The sequence below is a fragment of the Esox lucius genome, chromosome 5 (assembly GCF_011004845.1).
Source record: "Esox lucius isolate fEsoLuc1 chromosome 5, fEsoLuc1.pri, whole genome shotgun sequence".
Lineage (NCBI taxonomy): Eukaryota > Metazoa > Chordata > Actinopteri > Esociformes > Esocidae > Esox > Esox lucius.
This window is the reverse complement of record NC_047573.1, coordinates 16,643,308-16,658,750: the sequence shown is the minus strand read 5'-3', so window position 1 is coordinate 16,658,750 and position 15,443 is coordinate 16,643,308. Positions and strand designations below refer to the sequence as shown.

The following is a 15,443-nucleotide window of genomic DNA, read 5'->3' as shown; positions in this document are numbered from 1 at the left end:
ATTGAATCTTAACCATTTTAGCTCCATGTGTCGTTATTCTAAGGAGATGAACAGCAGGTCTTCTCACCTTGCGCCAAGCCCAGGGCAGCGTACACCCCCACCCTCGTGCTGACATCAACCTTCGTCCCGTTCCCGACCGCGTCATTGGTCCACTGGCTCAGCCAGATGTTGGCTCCTATGGCGGCGGCGTTCTGACAACCGTACAGGAAGGCGATGAAGAGGGACAGCAGGGGGCCTACCGCCTTGGCGTACTCCCAGAACACCTTGGCCTTCACCTGAGAAGAGGGAGGAGAGAGGGCTTAGAGGACAAAGAGTCTACCTGGAATACACCACGACCAGCTCCCCCCCTCACCCTCAGGGCCCAACTCCCCTCACCCTGCCCGTCTCTGCCGTCTCGGCCAGGATGAGTTTCTCCACTTTGGGTAGTTTCTTCTCTGGATCAGGCTCGACGTGCTTCCTCTCGCTGCACAGACGCTTTCGGACCGACCGACCCCTTGGATTCTCCAGGTCCCCTGAGATGATGCTGATCTGCCTACAGGAGGGTGAGAAAGGGATTGAATCTGACAATCATTCAATCTAAAACGTATTGCCCTAAGGTTCCATGGAATTTTGAAGTTATCTATTACAGTATAAAGAGGCTTAAGAAATACCTTCAACGGGTACATTTTAAACTTCCCTTTTAACCTCCAGAAGCGTAAAAGTACCTTATGAACTGCCTCTTTGCCTCATTGACCACTGGTTCGTTGTCCACCATATCTGTATGGTTACTAAGGGCGTCATCCGGGAAGTCTTCCTCTTCTTCATCAAAAGCCACTGTGGGTGATGCGTCAGTGTTACCATGGTAATTATGGAGCAGGTAGCCACACTCCAATTGGCGTAGAAGTGACCAGCTGCTCCTATAGACTGCCTCGTTTCAACTAACAATCCTAATCCTTGGTGTTGAGGGATAGGTTAAAGTGGCAGCTATCCTTTTATTGGCTTATCAGCTGCTACAGCAAATACAAATTTCAAAGCCAGATTCACTGCTTTTTTCAAATACTCCCCACCCAATCAGGGACTGATTTAAACCCGTGAGACCAGGAATTAGATAATGATCAGCTGGAATGAGACAACCAGCAGTGTGACAGACCTGACAGGCTAACACGTGAATGGCCCTGGTAATAGTAAAACAGTGTTTTACCAGTTGCCCCGTCTTCTTCTATGATGTCCTCCAAGGAATAGTTTCTGAGGAACTCAGCAAAGGCTCCGTTCTGTTTGAGCAGCTCCTGGTATGAGCCCATCTCCGACACCCTGCCCTCCACCATTACCACGATGTTGTCCACCTGTGGCAGGAAGCTGATGCCATGTGTCACTAGGATACGCGTCTGGAGGGACATTAAGACCACAAGAAACTGTCCTGTTAAGTGAGCTCATTTTAAACCACTTACTGTTTGTACATATTAAGCAGTCATTGATAACTATCAGGAAGTTACACACAATATAATGACCACAGACATTACAATACAATGCACTGGTGAATGCCACACACTGAATGTCCACACTCCTCTACTGACATTTCTTACTTGAGCAACAGAGTTAGTCTCTCAAGACTAGAAATGTGCAAGCTTAACATGTCTGTAGAAGTCCTGGCAGGAGTTAGGGCATGTCAAAATCTCAAAGAAGAAAATATCAGAAAGAACAAAATATTAAAACAGAGTGTGTGGGTGGATAGACAAGTTGATCAAGAAGATGAATAACAAACCATACATTAGGTAAGTATTACTATTTGGGAAGTGGTTAAGTGCCCATTACAGCAGCATTGGCTACCAAACTTGGGTGAATCTGAAACCACTTCCCACTAATTATTGTTTGTCCATGACCGGTCCGTATTTCTTCTAACAACAAAGGACAAGATACTGAACCACACCACGTCTCTTTAACAAAACTAATGTCACTGTTTAAGTGGATGTATGCACAACAGAGCAATCCTGTCTCTCCTCACCTTGCCCTTCAGCACCCCCTCTGGGCCGATTACTTGATCGAAGATATGTTTAGCCACATGGGCATCCACTGCAGACAGAGGGTCATCAAGCAGGTAGACATCGGCTTCATTGTACAGAGCTCTTGCCAGACTCACCCTCTGTCTCTGGCCACCAGAGAGGTTGATACCCTGAGGGAAAGAGAGGTGGTGAGCAAAAGAAAGGAAGGGAGAAAGGGAGAGGCAGAAGGACAAACAGATGAGAGGGGAATGAAGGAGAGACAAGTCAGGGATCTATAGACAATCTTCTATATCAGTGGTATTCAGCTCTGGCCCTTGAGGCCAGTTACACTCAATCTTTTCATTGCAACCCTCAAATCAGGGTCTTATTTAAATATGGGACCCCAGGTGGGTGCAGATGGAGTGGAACAGTAGGTTAAGACCCTGATTAGGTGTGGCAATGGAAAAGGGAGTGGAACTGGCTTCAAGGGCCATATTTAAGTACCACTGTTCCAAACTCACAAGCAAATCCATGATTTTAAAATATGTTTACACTCAAAATATGGTCACGGCTCCCAGGGCGAATGGGCTTCACCTCAGTGGGCCATGACCTTTCGCCATCTCTATACCTTCTCTCCGATCTCAGTCATGTCGCCCCCAGGTAGTACTTCCAGGTCAGGGGTCAGCGCACAGGCCTCCAAACAACTGCGGTATTTGGGCTCATTATAGGCCTTGCCAAATAGGATGTTATCTCTCAGAATTGCGTTTTGGATCCAGGCCTGCTGGGGGACGTAGGCCACAGAACCCTGAAGGACACAAGGGAGGGAACACCGACCCAACCGATTAGACCCGAACAATCAGACCCAACCAATCAGTCCTGAAGGAGTGTCCCACTCTGGACAAAGACGGGCGGGCACTTGGTGACAGGGCAGTCTAGACACACCACCATTCAAAAGTTTGAGGTCACTTAGGAATGTCCTGGTTTTCCAAGGAAAAGCACATTTTCTGTCCATTAAAATAACATCAAATTTGATCAGAAATACAGTGTCGACATTGTTAATGTTGTAAATGACTGTTGCAGCTGGAAACGGCAGATTTTTAATGGAATATCTAGATAGGTCTACAGAGGCCCATTATCAGCAACCACCAGTCCTGTGTTCCAATGGCACGTTGTGCTTGCTAATCCAAGTTCATCATTTTAAAAGGCTATGTGATCATTAGAAAACCCTTTTGAAATTGTTAGCAAAGCTGAAAACTGTTGTGCTGATTAAAGAAGCAATAACACTGTTGAAATCAGCAATTGTGGTTTCGATTACAGGCTTAAAATGGACAGAAACTCATCAGTCTATTCTTCCAAGAAACTGAAAATCTTGTACAAAGCTGTAATATCACTACTTTCACAAAACAGCTCAAACTGCCTCTAACCAGAATACAAACAGAAGTGGGAGGCCTTGGTGCACAACTGAGCAAGAGGACATAAAAATTAGAGTGTCTAGTTTAAGAAACGGACGCCTCGCCGGTCTTCAACTGGCCCTTTCATTAAATAGTATTGCAAAACACCAGTCTCAACGTCTACAGTGAAGAGGCGAGTCGGGGATGCTGACCTTCTAGGGAGAGTTTCAAAGAAAAAGCCATATCTCAGACTGGCCAATAAAAAGAAAAGACAAAGATGTGTTAAAGAAATTCTTTCTGATCAATTTGATGTTGTTTTCTCGTTTGTATCTCATGGGAATAATCAGGCCTACCCTTACTGTGAAACTTTGTTTGATGTCATTTGTTTGACAGACAGGTGTGTTTTTCTTTGTCCCAAGGGCCTTCCCTCAAGTATAAAAAAGGTGGCGCTGTACAGTTCACATTTAGTTGGACACTAACCCGTATAGATATGTCTCCTTCCTGTTTCTCCATCTCACCCAGCAGAGCTGAAATCAGAGAGGACTTCCCACAACCAACGTGTCCTACCACAGCCAGCAGAGAGCCCTGAGGCACCATCAGGTTTATACTGCACACGCACAACACAAAGACACAAGTCAGTAAATTGCATTCTTTCCTTGGTAATTGAACCTGTGCATGACGCAACCTGCTAACTCACTTGTGTAAGGCAGGAGGATCTTGCCTTGCCCACGTGAACTTCCCATTGACCACAGTCACTGAGCAATCTGGAAAGAAAAACACACATAAGAATGAATGGCAGGAAACTGAAAGCATGACTCAGCATTTGTCACTGTAGGAGATAATAAGCGGTTACTACACACTGGAATCCCCGTGTCTAAATCCTTCTAGTCAGCTCAAGAGTTTAAAATGTTTTTATTAGGAAAAAGAAATTCCAAAAGTAGTTTTGAAACTCTTTTAAGAATGAACTGCCTAAAATAAGGGCAGGCAACATAACCATGGAAACAGCACATTTAAGCATGACTAAGCAAAAACACCATAAGCTTTTCCCCTCATTCCATTGAAAACCAAGTGGCCAGAGAAGGGCCTAGGGAAAAGGAACCAATTTAACCATATTAATGTTTGGGACAGGTCCTTCAGCATGTTTACCTGTGGCAGTATTGGTCCTGTCCACTAACTCTAGGTCTAGCTCGTCATGACTAAGGAAGTCCTGGATACGCTTCAGAGACACGCTGGCCTAGAGAGAAAAATGTACATTCCCGAAATTAAACCAGATTCGAATTTCACCTTTTCCTATTGCAAACATTACAGAAAACTGGAGGTGACATTTCATTGTAGTTCTTGAATTGCCTGACATTGACCCCAACCCCTGACAGTGAAAGAGGAGAAACCCATTGTGAGCCTACCTGAACAATACTGCTGATGACCTGGGGCAGCATATTAAGAGGGAACCGTAAGATATTGAACAGAGACAAAGACACAAAGGCCTTCTCTGCATCTAAAATGTTATTTTTATCCACGGTAACATAAACTGCAAATGTCGTCAAGGCAACCTGTGGAGACATTTAAAAAATTTAAAATACTGGAAATATCCTCCAGACAGCCCACAGATCTTCACTTCAGCTTGACTCAGTCTTGCAAAAAATATTACTGATATTCTCAATGCAAAATGTTTGATAACAAGGACTGTGAAGAGTAGAAAGTGTGTGTGTGTGTGTGTGTGTGTGTGCAAGCATACTAGGAATGGCGCACTTGTCCATGCCATGGTAGAAAGAGCGCCGAGGTAAGCCGTCTTGCGTAGAACATTGAGCTCTTTCTGTCTGATCTCCAGAACTTTGTTTTTAAAAGAATTTTCCCAAGCATACAGCTTCAACACTTTGATCCCATTCAGAATCTCATTCATCAGTTTGATGCGAGCGTCCTTGTACTGCATTTGTTCCACCTGAGAGACAAAGTGACATTGACAGAGAGGCGGGGGGGGGGCAGAAGGAAAGGGACAGTGGGAAGGGATAGGTCAAAAGGAGAGGACATTCACTGCTTTCTAGATTTCAAGAAAATAAATCCTGTATTTCATACTTGTTTACAGAGTCTTTGATAGCGGCTCAAAGGCAAAATATTCCAATCTGAGCAGACGGACAGACCACAAAAATATTTTTTCTACAGAAGCACAGAATCAAAGTAGAATATACAGATCTGTGCTTAGCTTTCCACCCACAAGCCAATTTATTTGAAGAGATGTGGTAAAACGGTGGCATTGGAGGCCTTGAAGCACAGTGGTTCTCATTGGATACCCTTAGAAAATAAGACTTCTTCATCGTGTTGACAGTTATCATCATCATCATCATCATCATCATCATCATCATCATCACTACCATAACCATCACTACTTCTATTCCATTTCACCAACAATAAGGCTTTGTATACTAGCAAAGGGAGTGGTGTTTACCTGGTAGGCTCTTGTCTTCATAGCAATGGCGGCATTAAAGGGGATCAGCAGGATCATTACAGCCACACCAGCCAGCACTGATGGACCCAAGTTCTAAAACACAGATACAAGACATGACCAATCAAAAGACAGATATAAACCACGACCAATCAAAACACAGAGATAAGGCAGGACCAATCGAAACACAGAGACAAAGCATGGGCAATCAAAACACAAAGACAAAGCAGGGCCAGTCAGAAATGGCTCACAATGAACAGTCAACAGAACTCAACACAAAAAGACAATACAACACGCAGGGCAGGGCAGACACAAACAACAAAGAGGTCTTGTCATCAGCTCTATTGCCCAAACAGTGCACACTTGTTCTATGGCGGATGAATGAACCCCCATCCATGTTCGAGCCCACCCACCTGCCACAGAAAATACAGTGCCAGCATGATCTGGAGCGGTGCCGACCACAGCATGTTAAGAAAGGTGGTGAGATCCATGAAGCGCTGAGCATCAACTGACATCAGGTTGACTATCTCTCCCACTGTAGATGTACGCTTGGCTGCATTAGTGATGACCAGAGACTAGGGGCAGACAGAAGGGACACATGAGAAGGCCGTAATGTGGCGCGCGTGCGTGGGTGCGTGCGTGCATACGCACGCTTCAGTCGGTGCGTACCTTTCTGTAGATAGCTCCTATGATGGCTGTGCGGAGCCTCATGCCAGTGACGAAACAGTACTGGAAGTGCTGATGCAGGATTAGGGTCTGGAGGAAGGCTGTGAAGAACATGAGGAAAGCCAGGGCATAGCCCCACCATGTCGGCGCTTCCTTCTGCTTTGTGAACAAGATCAACAAGCTGAAGAGGATAGAGAAGAAGTGGGGGATGCAACTTTATTATTCCCTGTAGCATGACATACTGATTTTATTTCAAAATAAAATGTGATTCAAACATGCAATGAGTGACAGTCAGGCTCTAGAATGGACTAAAAATGAGAATGAGCTACAATGCGGTTTATGGAAAGGCATTGTATAACCAAAACGCTATCCTGATCTCCCATCTCCAGGAAATAAACTCCAACTGCCCAAAGCCTAGCGCCTGATATGGGGGATGGTGTGTTATGGCTTGGCTATGTATGGCTGCCCCTGGAACTGGGTCACGTCTTCATTGGTGATGAACCCTGCTGCCAGAAGCAGCACAATTAATTATTAAGCGTGCTTATCTGCTAAAGCACAACAAATAACTCCAAACTTACAGCTTTCATCATACAGCAAGAAAATTACATGTCTTTGCTGAAGATGAATCGAGGCAAAAAGGCCTCAAAACCAATAATGAAGAGAAAACCCAGCGTATGGAGGGCTCAGGGGTACACAGACTTCAGGCAGAGCAAAGGATAAAAACACTTTGCACTAAATACTTGCTGACTAAACACTAAACCATAATGTTTTGCAAAATATTTGGCGCCCTGAAATAGTATAGAATTGTGTTGTCACTTCCAAATAGTCAAACCAATATATATATAAATTCTCAGAATCTATACATTAACCTTACAGTAATTGTTTGATTTTAAATCCAAATCATTTCAGTATAGAGCAAAAGGATATGCAAAATGTGTCCCTTCTGTCCAAATAATTAGAGGGCATTGTGGTTGGTTATGTTTTCACAGAATATGGCACCTATTCAAATTCACACCCCTTCATAATGTCCCTACACAGGTAACATATTCACACGGTGGCTTTACATCACAAACACATAAAAGCAGTATTGACAGGTGATAAGGACCTTAAAGCCCAACACCACGCAAAACATCAAATGTATTTCCGGGAGAACAGTGACCAGAGAGATTGTTAGATAGATAATATCGTTCCACAAACCACATAGGTAAATACTGTTCACGTATATTAAACAGACGAACAATGTTGCCTTGTCAACCGGTAAACCTAGAAATAAACACAGCTTCCTGTGACGGGTCTGACAATAGAACTATAAGCATATATAGCACACAACACGAAGTAATGGATAACCTGTATTCAGCAATTAACTTTAACGAGAACTTGACCTATATTTAAACCACATTAATTTGCATTTGACATACAGCATATTCATCATAACGATTTTATAGTGTTCTATTCTATATGGACCCATCATTTTATGTTGTTAGAAAAAGTGGGATGGTTTCCTTCCGGGATTTCTAACGCGAGAGAAAGAGTAAAAAGTAAAAGTGACTTATTTTACATTTTCTACATGATGTCCTAGTTACATTGACATGTTCCATTGACATTGACATGGGATCTGTGAACTGAGGCAGTGCAGCAACTTAATCAGTCCCTTATCAGTTTCCTTCAATAGGTTGCATTACATAAAATATATTTAGGGCCAAATAATAACAATAGATTTGCCCTTTTTATTCTTCCACAATTGCCCTCAATAATTAGGTGAGGCAAAATGTTGCCTACTTGAAGATTTTCCACTGGTTCTGTGGGAATTGTTAAAACCCTGGATGGATTGGCCCTGGATGTAAAGAGTTTCCAGCAAATCTAACTTCACAAAGTTATACAGATTAAATACAGAAGGAGAACTCAGGATTTCATAATTCAACACAAAAATAGCTTTCATTTCTATGTCACGGAAAGTGTAATAGCCAGTAAAATCAGCTAAATGTGTCAATAAGGGAGTTTATAGCACTGCTGGATGTTTCACCACAATACAAATGTCTGCTTTTTGATGTATGGTTGTGTGCCATTTAAAAGATACCTGAGAAGTTGTGGGTTAACAAAGGTGATTAGGTCCTGTAGGAGTTTAAAACCGGATCCAATGAGGAAGTAGGGCCCAAAGGCCTTGATGAGGGAACGGAGGAATGAAGCCTTCTTTGGGCCTTTCTTTTTTGACAACAGCACCTCCACCTCCTCGGGGCTGCTCTCCCCTCCGACATGGTTGCCCTCTCCCGCTGGCAGAGGCTTGGAGTACAGCGCCTGGGTGGACTGGTCTTCAGCACTGGGGAGGGGAGAAAAGGGGTTTGTACATTAAACTAATTCCTCTATCCAACATACTTTTTATCAGCGCTCCTTGACTGAAACCCCTTGTGAAATGTTTTAGCCTGCCAGGACAGGAGTAGGGAGGTCTTGCTGTAGGAGTTCGCACGGTTGTGTCACACAAATGTGAATGCGGACGGGTTGAATTCCAACAGAGGATTAATAAAGGAAAGCCTCACTCCACCCCCAAACAGCTTTGAGCAATTACTGGCTTAGGCCACCCTCGCAGCATTTGACTGGTCTTTTAAGTTAATGAAAAAAGACGCAGACAGAACGTGTGTGAGAAAGCAGAACCACTGTAGTAGCGCCGGGAGAGAGAAAATTTGTGAAAAAACGACGCTCCCGCCCTGGTGTGTTATAACAAAACACGGGTATTTTAAGAACTTCACAGACACTCATTTCATTAACGCTTTTATCCGGAGTGGTTGAAAGAGGACAAATCTTTGTTTGAGGATGACTAAAGAAAAATGACAAGACCAAGCAGTGCATCTCCCTCCCAACAAAACATCCTGCTGCACACTTGAACCTCAATGATTGCTATGGTGATTCTGAGACAGGGAGGTCACTTTTTGACAGGGTGAAATGTTTTTTTTTTTAAAAGGGTGTTTTGTTCCTCTTTAGAATGAGTGCAGAAATATTTAATGTAGTGAACAAAACAACCACATGCGAGCTTAGCCCAAACATTTCTCAGAAAAGCAGAATCAGTGCTAGTAGAAACATTGCTAAGTGCAGCGGATCTGACAGGCCATGGCTTAGTATGTAGCCCGGTAAACATTATGTCCAGGTCGATAAGCTGAGAAAGCTCTGTTTGACAAGTAAAAGCAGAAAGCTTTCTGTTTGAAGGTTTTATGTGTTAGTCAAATATGTTCTTTTTCTCAATGATAAAGCTGGTGCTTTATCACTCCACTGCTCTGCAGACTGTTTACACTGCAATATGTGTCTGTTGTTCTCTCTGACATTATCTTATCTATGGTGGGTGTTTCTCAGTTCATTAGATAGCATTGCTTCTCTCCCACGCATTTAACTGAACCCAGAGTATAAAACCACATTAAATGCAAAAGGAGCTGTATATTACAGTGGTTTGTATCATTTTTAAGATACTGGCATGTGCCACATGAAAAACAAACTTTATTTTTTCACACACGTGTGATGCACAGACACACACTCCTCAGTACTCAGAGCCAAGCACATAAAACAGTCTCCTCATCTGTCCAGCACTCAGGGAAAAAGTTGGTAGTGCAAACTACTGTTGATTTAAGGGGTGTCAATGAACATGAGCATAAAAACTTCCTACACATTCATAAAACTGGGTAAATTAAGAGGGTCAAATGATGAATGAGAGATAATAAAGATAATTATACTTTAACTAATATGCTTAGCTATGAAGTTACCAGGTTTCTATTTGCACCAGGAAAGACTCACCCCAATTTTGACATATATCCTGCCCTAGAGCGGAAATACTTCAGTTCTACCAGTGACGCAGGCTCTTGGTATATATTCAAATTTCAACTGATTTAATATGTTGAAAGTTTGGGATCAATATATGGTTTACATAATGGAAAAGGGTGGGCATCTATGATGCATCAAAGTAATATCAGCCAGTGCTGTCAAGGATGCTTCTTAAGACTTGTCCACAGACATTAAATCTAAACCATTCTCTGTATCCTCCTCTTTTGCTCAGTGATTTTGTTTTGCCACATGTTGTCCAATGCCGACTATTGTTTTTCTTCCAATACATGCTGTTAAAGGTATAATAATGATTGTATTCCTTCTAATGTTGTTTGTATTCTAATGTTGTATTTAAAAGCTCTAGCTTTTTTCCTACCTGTGAGCCTTGGCCTGCTCCACCTCCCACTCGCGCAGCAGCTTGGGAACAACTTGCTCTGAGCTGTCCCTCTTGTTCAGTGACCACAGGTCTTTGGCTTCTAGAGGGTTCTTATAGCCCTTGATGGCCATTCTGGGGGAGATAAACAACACATTAGAAGAACTTCATGAAGACCAGGTCTTTGGAAAAAGCCTTCCTCACTATCCAGTGAACCAGTGCATTAAGAGTGTTGTTAGCCGTTTGTTTACTCATCTTTTGAGGGAATTAAATACTTAAATATTAGGCAGCTATATAAGACAGACACAATGAAGGGACAAGGACATACAGTCGTAAAGGAAGGTTTTGATTGAGGAACAAAATACTTTTTTGTTAGGGAAAGAAAAAGGTGCAGTGGTCTCTTCATTTTTTTTACAGAGCTGTACTTGCTGTGGCTGTGTGTTGTACAGGTGGAAATCATGTTACCTGGTGAACCACCAAAAGGTCACAGTGGAGAGGAAGCCGGCAGTTGTTTGAGGACAGGGATTCTGAGAAAAGGAAAAAGGCAGAGTAAGAATAGAGTCCACATGCCAAAGCTAAGATAACTTCAGGTCAGCCTTGTATAGGCAGGTTTGTGTAAACTCACAGGATCAGTGTCTACATCCGAGAAGAGGGGGGGTTTCTCGTTAAAGCAGCAGAGGATCAGCTCGGCTCCGATTAGAGCAAAGTAGAAATAGAAAGTGGTAAAACGGAGCTTGTCTGTTATCCCAATCTGAAAAACAAGATGGAAAAAAGGCTTTATTAACTTTTTGGACCCCACTTTGTTATGAAAGAAATGTGTTCAGGGGGCTGACGTACAGACAATACAACAACCGTCCTCATCTCTGAAACTGCTCTCTTACATACTGTGTCTATGATTAGTTCCCTTAACCCAGACAAGCTATAAATAACAAAGTCATCCACTTGTCCACAATCAAAACCATTGTTTTGTCTACCTAACCATAAGCCCTTGAGTCCTTTTAAATCAAATACTGTATAAAACTAGGGAGTAATTGGTAGGATCAATGGGATCAAAAACAGCAAGAGCAGAGCCCAGGACCGATGCTGGCCTGGTTTGACCGGCCTTGGCCCCAGTTGTGCTTTGGCTAGCTGTTAGTGTGTTTTATTATGTTAAAATATGAGCCAGCCCTGCAGCTCACCAGATTAGGTTAGGATAGATAAGTTGGCTAGGCCCCGCAGGTCTCTAGGACAACAGTCCCTATCATCTTGTCTATACCCATTGCACATTCCCTCTCACATCCACCCCACAGAACCCAGTCCCTGCTTAACCCCCAAAACAACCAGTCATTAGTCATTTCAGATGTTTTTAGACTGGGATGACAGGAAGCGCAGTGCCAGATGGATATGCTGCATCTATACATTTTAAAACTACTTTACCTCCACCTGTACAGTACAAGTTTAATTCTGATCTCACCTCGCTTTTGGCCAGTATGATCTTGGAGCGGAAAGGCACAATGGCACACAGCACTGACAGGAACCAGAATATGAAGAGGACCCCTGACGACTGGACCCCTTTCAACCTCTCAAACTGGATCAGAAACGTAGCTAGCAACTGAGATAAAGAGGAGAGGGATTGAAAGGGAGCGAAGGGCTGAATGAACACAAACACACGGGGCATGTAAGGAGCGTCTCAGCTCTGCCATTGGTCCTTCGCTCACTTAAGCATAGCGCAGGAGACAGATTTAATAAAACTCTGCACTGTAGAACAAAACACAGTAAAAGCAACAGGTAAACTAGGACAATCTAATTATTTAACAACACAAAACATGATTGATGGAATCTGTAGGAACCATTCTGGTCTCTCTGTGACACTTCACTTTATTACTGTACGGCATGTTTAAAAATACCACATCCTGTTCGCTGCGTACCATTGTCATGCCGACCACTAGCGGTGTGACGAAGTAGATGGGTGCCTGTGTCTTTCCCTGCTGCAGCTCATGGAAGGTACCAAAGAGATCTGCCCAGCACACAATCCACAACACCAGCCCAAAGACCTGGAAGCACAGAGAGGACAACCGAAGGAAATGGTGACCCAAAGATTGTCTGGAGTAACTTCAACCGTACCTAAATGAACTGGCTGGACAGCCTTGTATAGACATGGTCTACCTCCAGCGACATTGTGTGGGTGTGGCCCCTCACCGTTTTGACTCTGTTGAGCATGGACATCATGATGTAGCCCTTGTTGTTCCTCTGGAGGTAGAAGAGGTAAGGAAGGCAAGCAAGCCAGAGGTACACACAAGGCAGCCATGACAACACTGACAGTTGAAAACAGACTGGCAGGTCCGGGCTGTCTGTGTGGAGCGTCTCATTGGCTACCTGCAATAAGATAAAGACCAATGAGATGAGACCGATAGTCAGCCTCAAATCATCAAACACCTATCCAGTGTGGGCCATCTGAAAAACTGTACAGTGCTTGAATTTTGGCCAGAGTGATGAAGACAACATGTCATAATTAAAACATATCCAGGTGGCATTACTGAACATAACCAGGTGTCATTACTAAACATACTCAAGTTTCATCATTACATGTATCCAGGTGTCTTTATTAAACATATTGAAGTTTCATAATAAAAATATCCAGATGCTAATTAAACATATACAGAATTTGTGTTTGCACCAAGACCACCAGTTTTTTATATATATATATATATATATATATATTCTCAGAACCAAATATTGTCGGCACTCAAGCAAGCTTGTGGAGTCTGTCCAACCATGTATAATGTGGGATAAAAACAGCAGGCTCATATGCTTTTGCATATTAGAATTTCTTAGTTACTAGAAGGGATTGTTTACGTATTTTAAATGTTCATGGAAATGTATAAAGGAAAACCACAGCTTGGGCATTAGATTGAACTCGAGAAGACACTGAAGCGTCTAACAATAATTAAACTTAATGCATTAACGTCAAAATAAGCAACTTTAAGTGCCTGCTTCTGAGTCAAAATTAAGAAGAGCAGTCACAATCATTTTGCCATACTAAAACCGATGCAAGTTAAAATTATAAGCACAGAAAGTTCGCACCAACATGGTTTTGATTATAGATATGAGAAACATGTGAACTCAACCGCATACACTTGTCTCTTCATCTTATGGTTTGTTGAAGAGAGCGCTAGAAGAATGTTTAGTTTTGCTAAGATGTCATTTTTAAGCAATGTGATATTGTAATTTCATAACATTTTAAGTTGTAGCATACTTGTTGTGTAATGATTATAGCACTGATTTATTTTCATAGATTTCTATTTAGCAGATAAAAGTTTAGAACATAGTGTTTCTGATGGGCTCTGATCCTCATAGTGTTTCTACAATGCCAACTTTAGATCAAATTACTTTCTGCTTGGTTTCCAGATAAATGTAACCTACTGAAATGGAGAAATGAAAGTATGAAGATCTACTATGGACAGTTTTTTTGTTGTTAGTGTTTTTACTTACAATGTGATGAAGTTATTTTTCAAAACTCTTGAACATGTCTTTAACTCAACTTTATATCAATATAGCCAAGTTAATTCAACCAGAGTCGGTGAGACTGGGCAACAAGGCAGAGAGTCATAACAAAGATACAGTCGTAATGAAATAATCATATTTCTCACAGGGTCTAAGTTTGTTTAATTACTGTTGGCAGGTCTGGCCTCAAAGAAGAAATATATAAGAGGTTGGCATAGTTACAATAATAAGATCAAAGATAATTTGTCAATAAACATACTGTTCAAATCATCAGTCAAAAACCGATATCAGTGTTAAAATATCCTTATGACTGCTACTATGTGCATGTTAAGGATGTAATCATCAGGCATTATAGCAAAATGAACACAACCAAAGTGTGGGGATTGTAAATGCCGAAAACCATCCCAAAAGCCTGTGTAAAATATAAATGGATGATTTTGTCTTTTCATGAACAGCAAGAGTAGGCATTCATAAAGCATACTGTATCAAACACCTATGGTTTGGCAGCTTTTAGGGACCAGGCAGTGGCAGAACAGAGTACTACCTCAGTAGATAAACACAGCTGCCCATCTTTCTGTCTGTCGACACCCATGACAGATGTGGGTGTTTCTGTGAGGAGTGGACCCTGATCTTCCCCATGTCTTTTCTCTAAGATCATGCACATTAACTGCAAATAACACATCCAAAGCGCCTCCTCATACTCTTATGCATAACACCGGAGTGTGTGACCACAGCTGGACAGCAAAATTGATAAATATTTGCCACTAGGCTAAGAAAGACTTCATTTATTTGTACACATTCATCTGTCACACTTATTCAAGGTACATATGGTCAGATGCGCTTTAAAAGCCCAAGCCTCACATAGACACAACCTTATCATTCCTTCCAATTCAACCAGATTAATCCATGCATCGTATGTGTCTATCGATAACCAGTTGACCTAGTGACATCCTGTATAATGACTGGCCTTTACATTTGACCCATTTGCTCAATAGGCCATATAAAAAAAACAGACCCTGACGGAATCGTGCAGACAGGACATTGGAATAAATAAAGTACAGGCTGGTTGTGTAAATAAAAACGCTTTGGTCTGTAGCTTGGCTAATAAGACAAACACTGTAACCATGCCGACAGCGTGACGTTGTCCCACAAAGCATGTTCTGCTAGCCTGTTCCCCAGTGGGATAATTATTTAACTATATCACTCGCAAATATCACACGCAAATCCCACTAGGAAACAGCCACACACCCTGAGGTTGAACAAACAAAACTGTAAGACACTGACAAACTCAGTGTGTCAAAAAGTGTGGTCTTTGCTTTTCCTCTATA

At 42.3% G+C, this 15,443-nt stretch overlaps 1 protein-coding gene across 4 annotated transcripts in view; it reads right to left on the bottom strand.

Moving 5' to 3' along the window:
- abcc3 (ATP-binding cassette, sub-family C (CFTR/MRP), member 3) overlaps positions 1-15,443 on the bottom strand; it is a 36,480-nt gene that overhangs the window by 9,248 nt on the left and 11,789 nt on the right. For 3 of the 4 annotated variants that reach the window (XM_010895456.3, XM_010895452.3, XM_010895453.3), the window contains exons 2-22: positions 12,811-12,987; positions 12,540-12,665; positions 12,086-12,223; positions 11,258-11,383; positions 11,098-11,159; positions 10,636-10,767; positions 8,533-8,772; positions 6,459-6,636; positions 6,203-6,364; positions 5,793-5,885; positions 5,085-5,288; positions 4,753-4,899; positions 4,496-4,583; positions 4,047-4,113; positions 3,830-3,956; positions 2,587-2,763; positions 1,982-2,149; positions 1,181-1,364; positions 705-813; positions 376-532; positions 68-275 (exon numbers count right to left, since the gene is read on the bottom strand). In XM_010895456.3, the coding sequence (XP_010893758.2) occupies positions 68-275; positions 376-532; positions 705-813; positions 1,181-1,364; positions 1,982-2,149; positions 2,587-2,763; positions 3,830-3,956; positions 4,047-4,113; positions 4,496-4,583; positions 4,753-4,899; positions 5,085-5,288; positions 5,793-5,885; positions 6,203-6,364; positions 6,459-6,636; positions 8,533-8,772; positions 10,636-10,767; positions 11,098-11,159; positions 11,258-11,383; positions 12,086-12,223; positions 12,540-12,665; positions 12,811-12,987 (3,070 nt within the window). Of the gene's footprint in view, positions 1-67; positions 276-375; positions 533-704; positions 814-1,180; positions 1,365-1,981; positions 2,150-2,510; positions 2,764-3,829; positions 3,957-4,046; positions 4,114-4,495; positions 4,584-4,752; positions 4,900-5,084; positions 5,289-5,792; positions 5,886-6,202; positions 6,365-6,458; positions 6,637-8,532; positions 8,773-10,635; positions 10,768-11,097; positions 11,160-11,257; positions 11,384-12,085; positions 12,224-12,539; positions 12,666-12,810; positions 12,988-15,443 lie in introns of those variants that run through there. The other variant, XR_002196817.2, reaches the window with a different exon arrangement.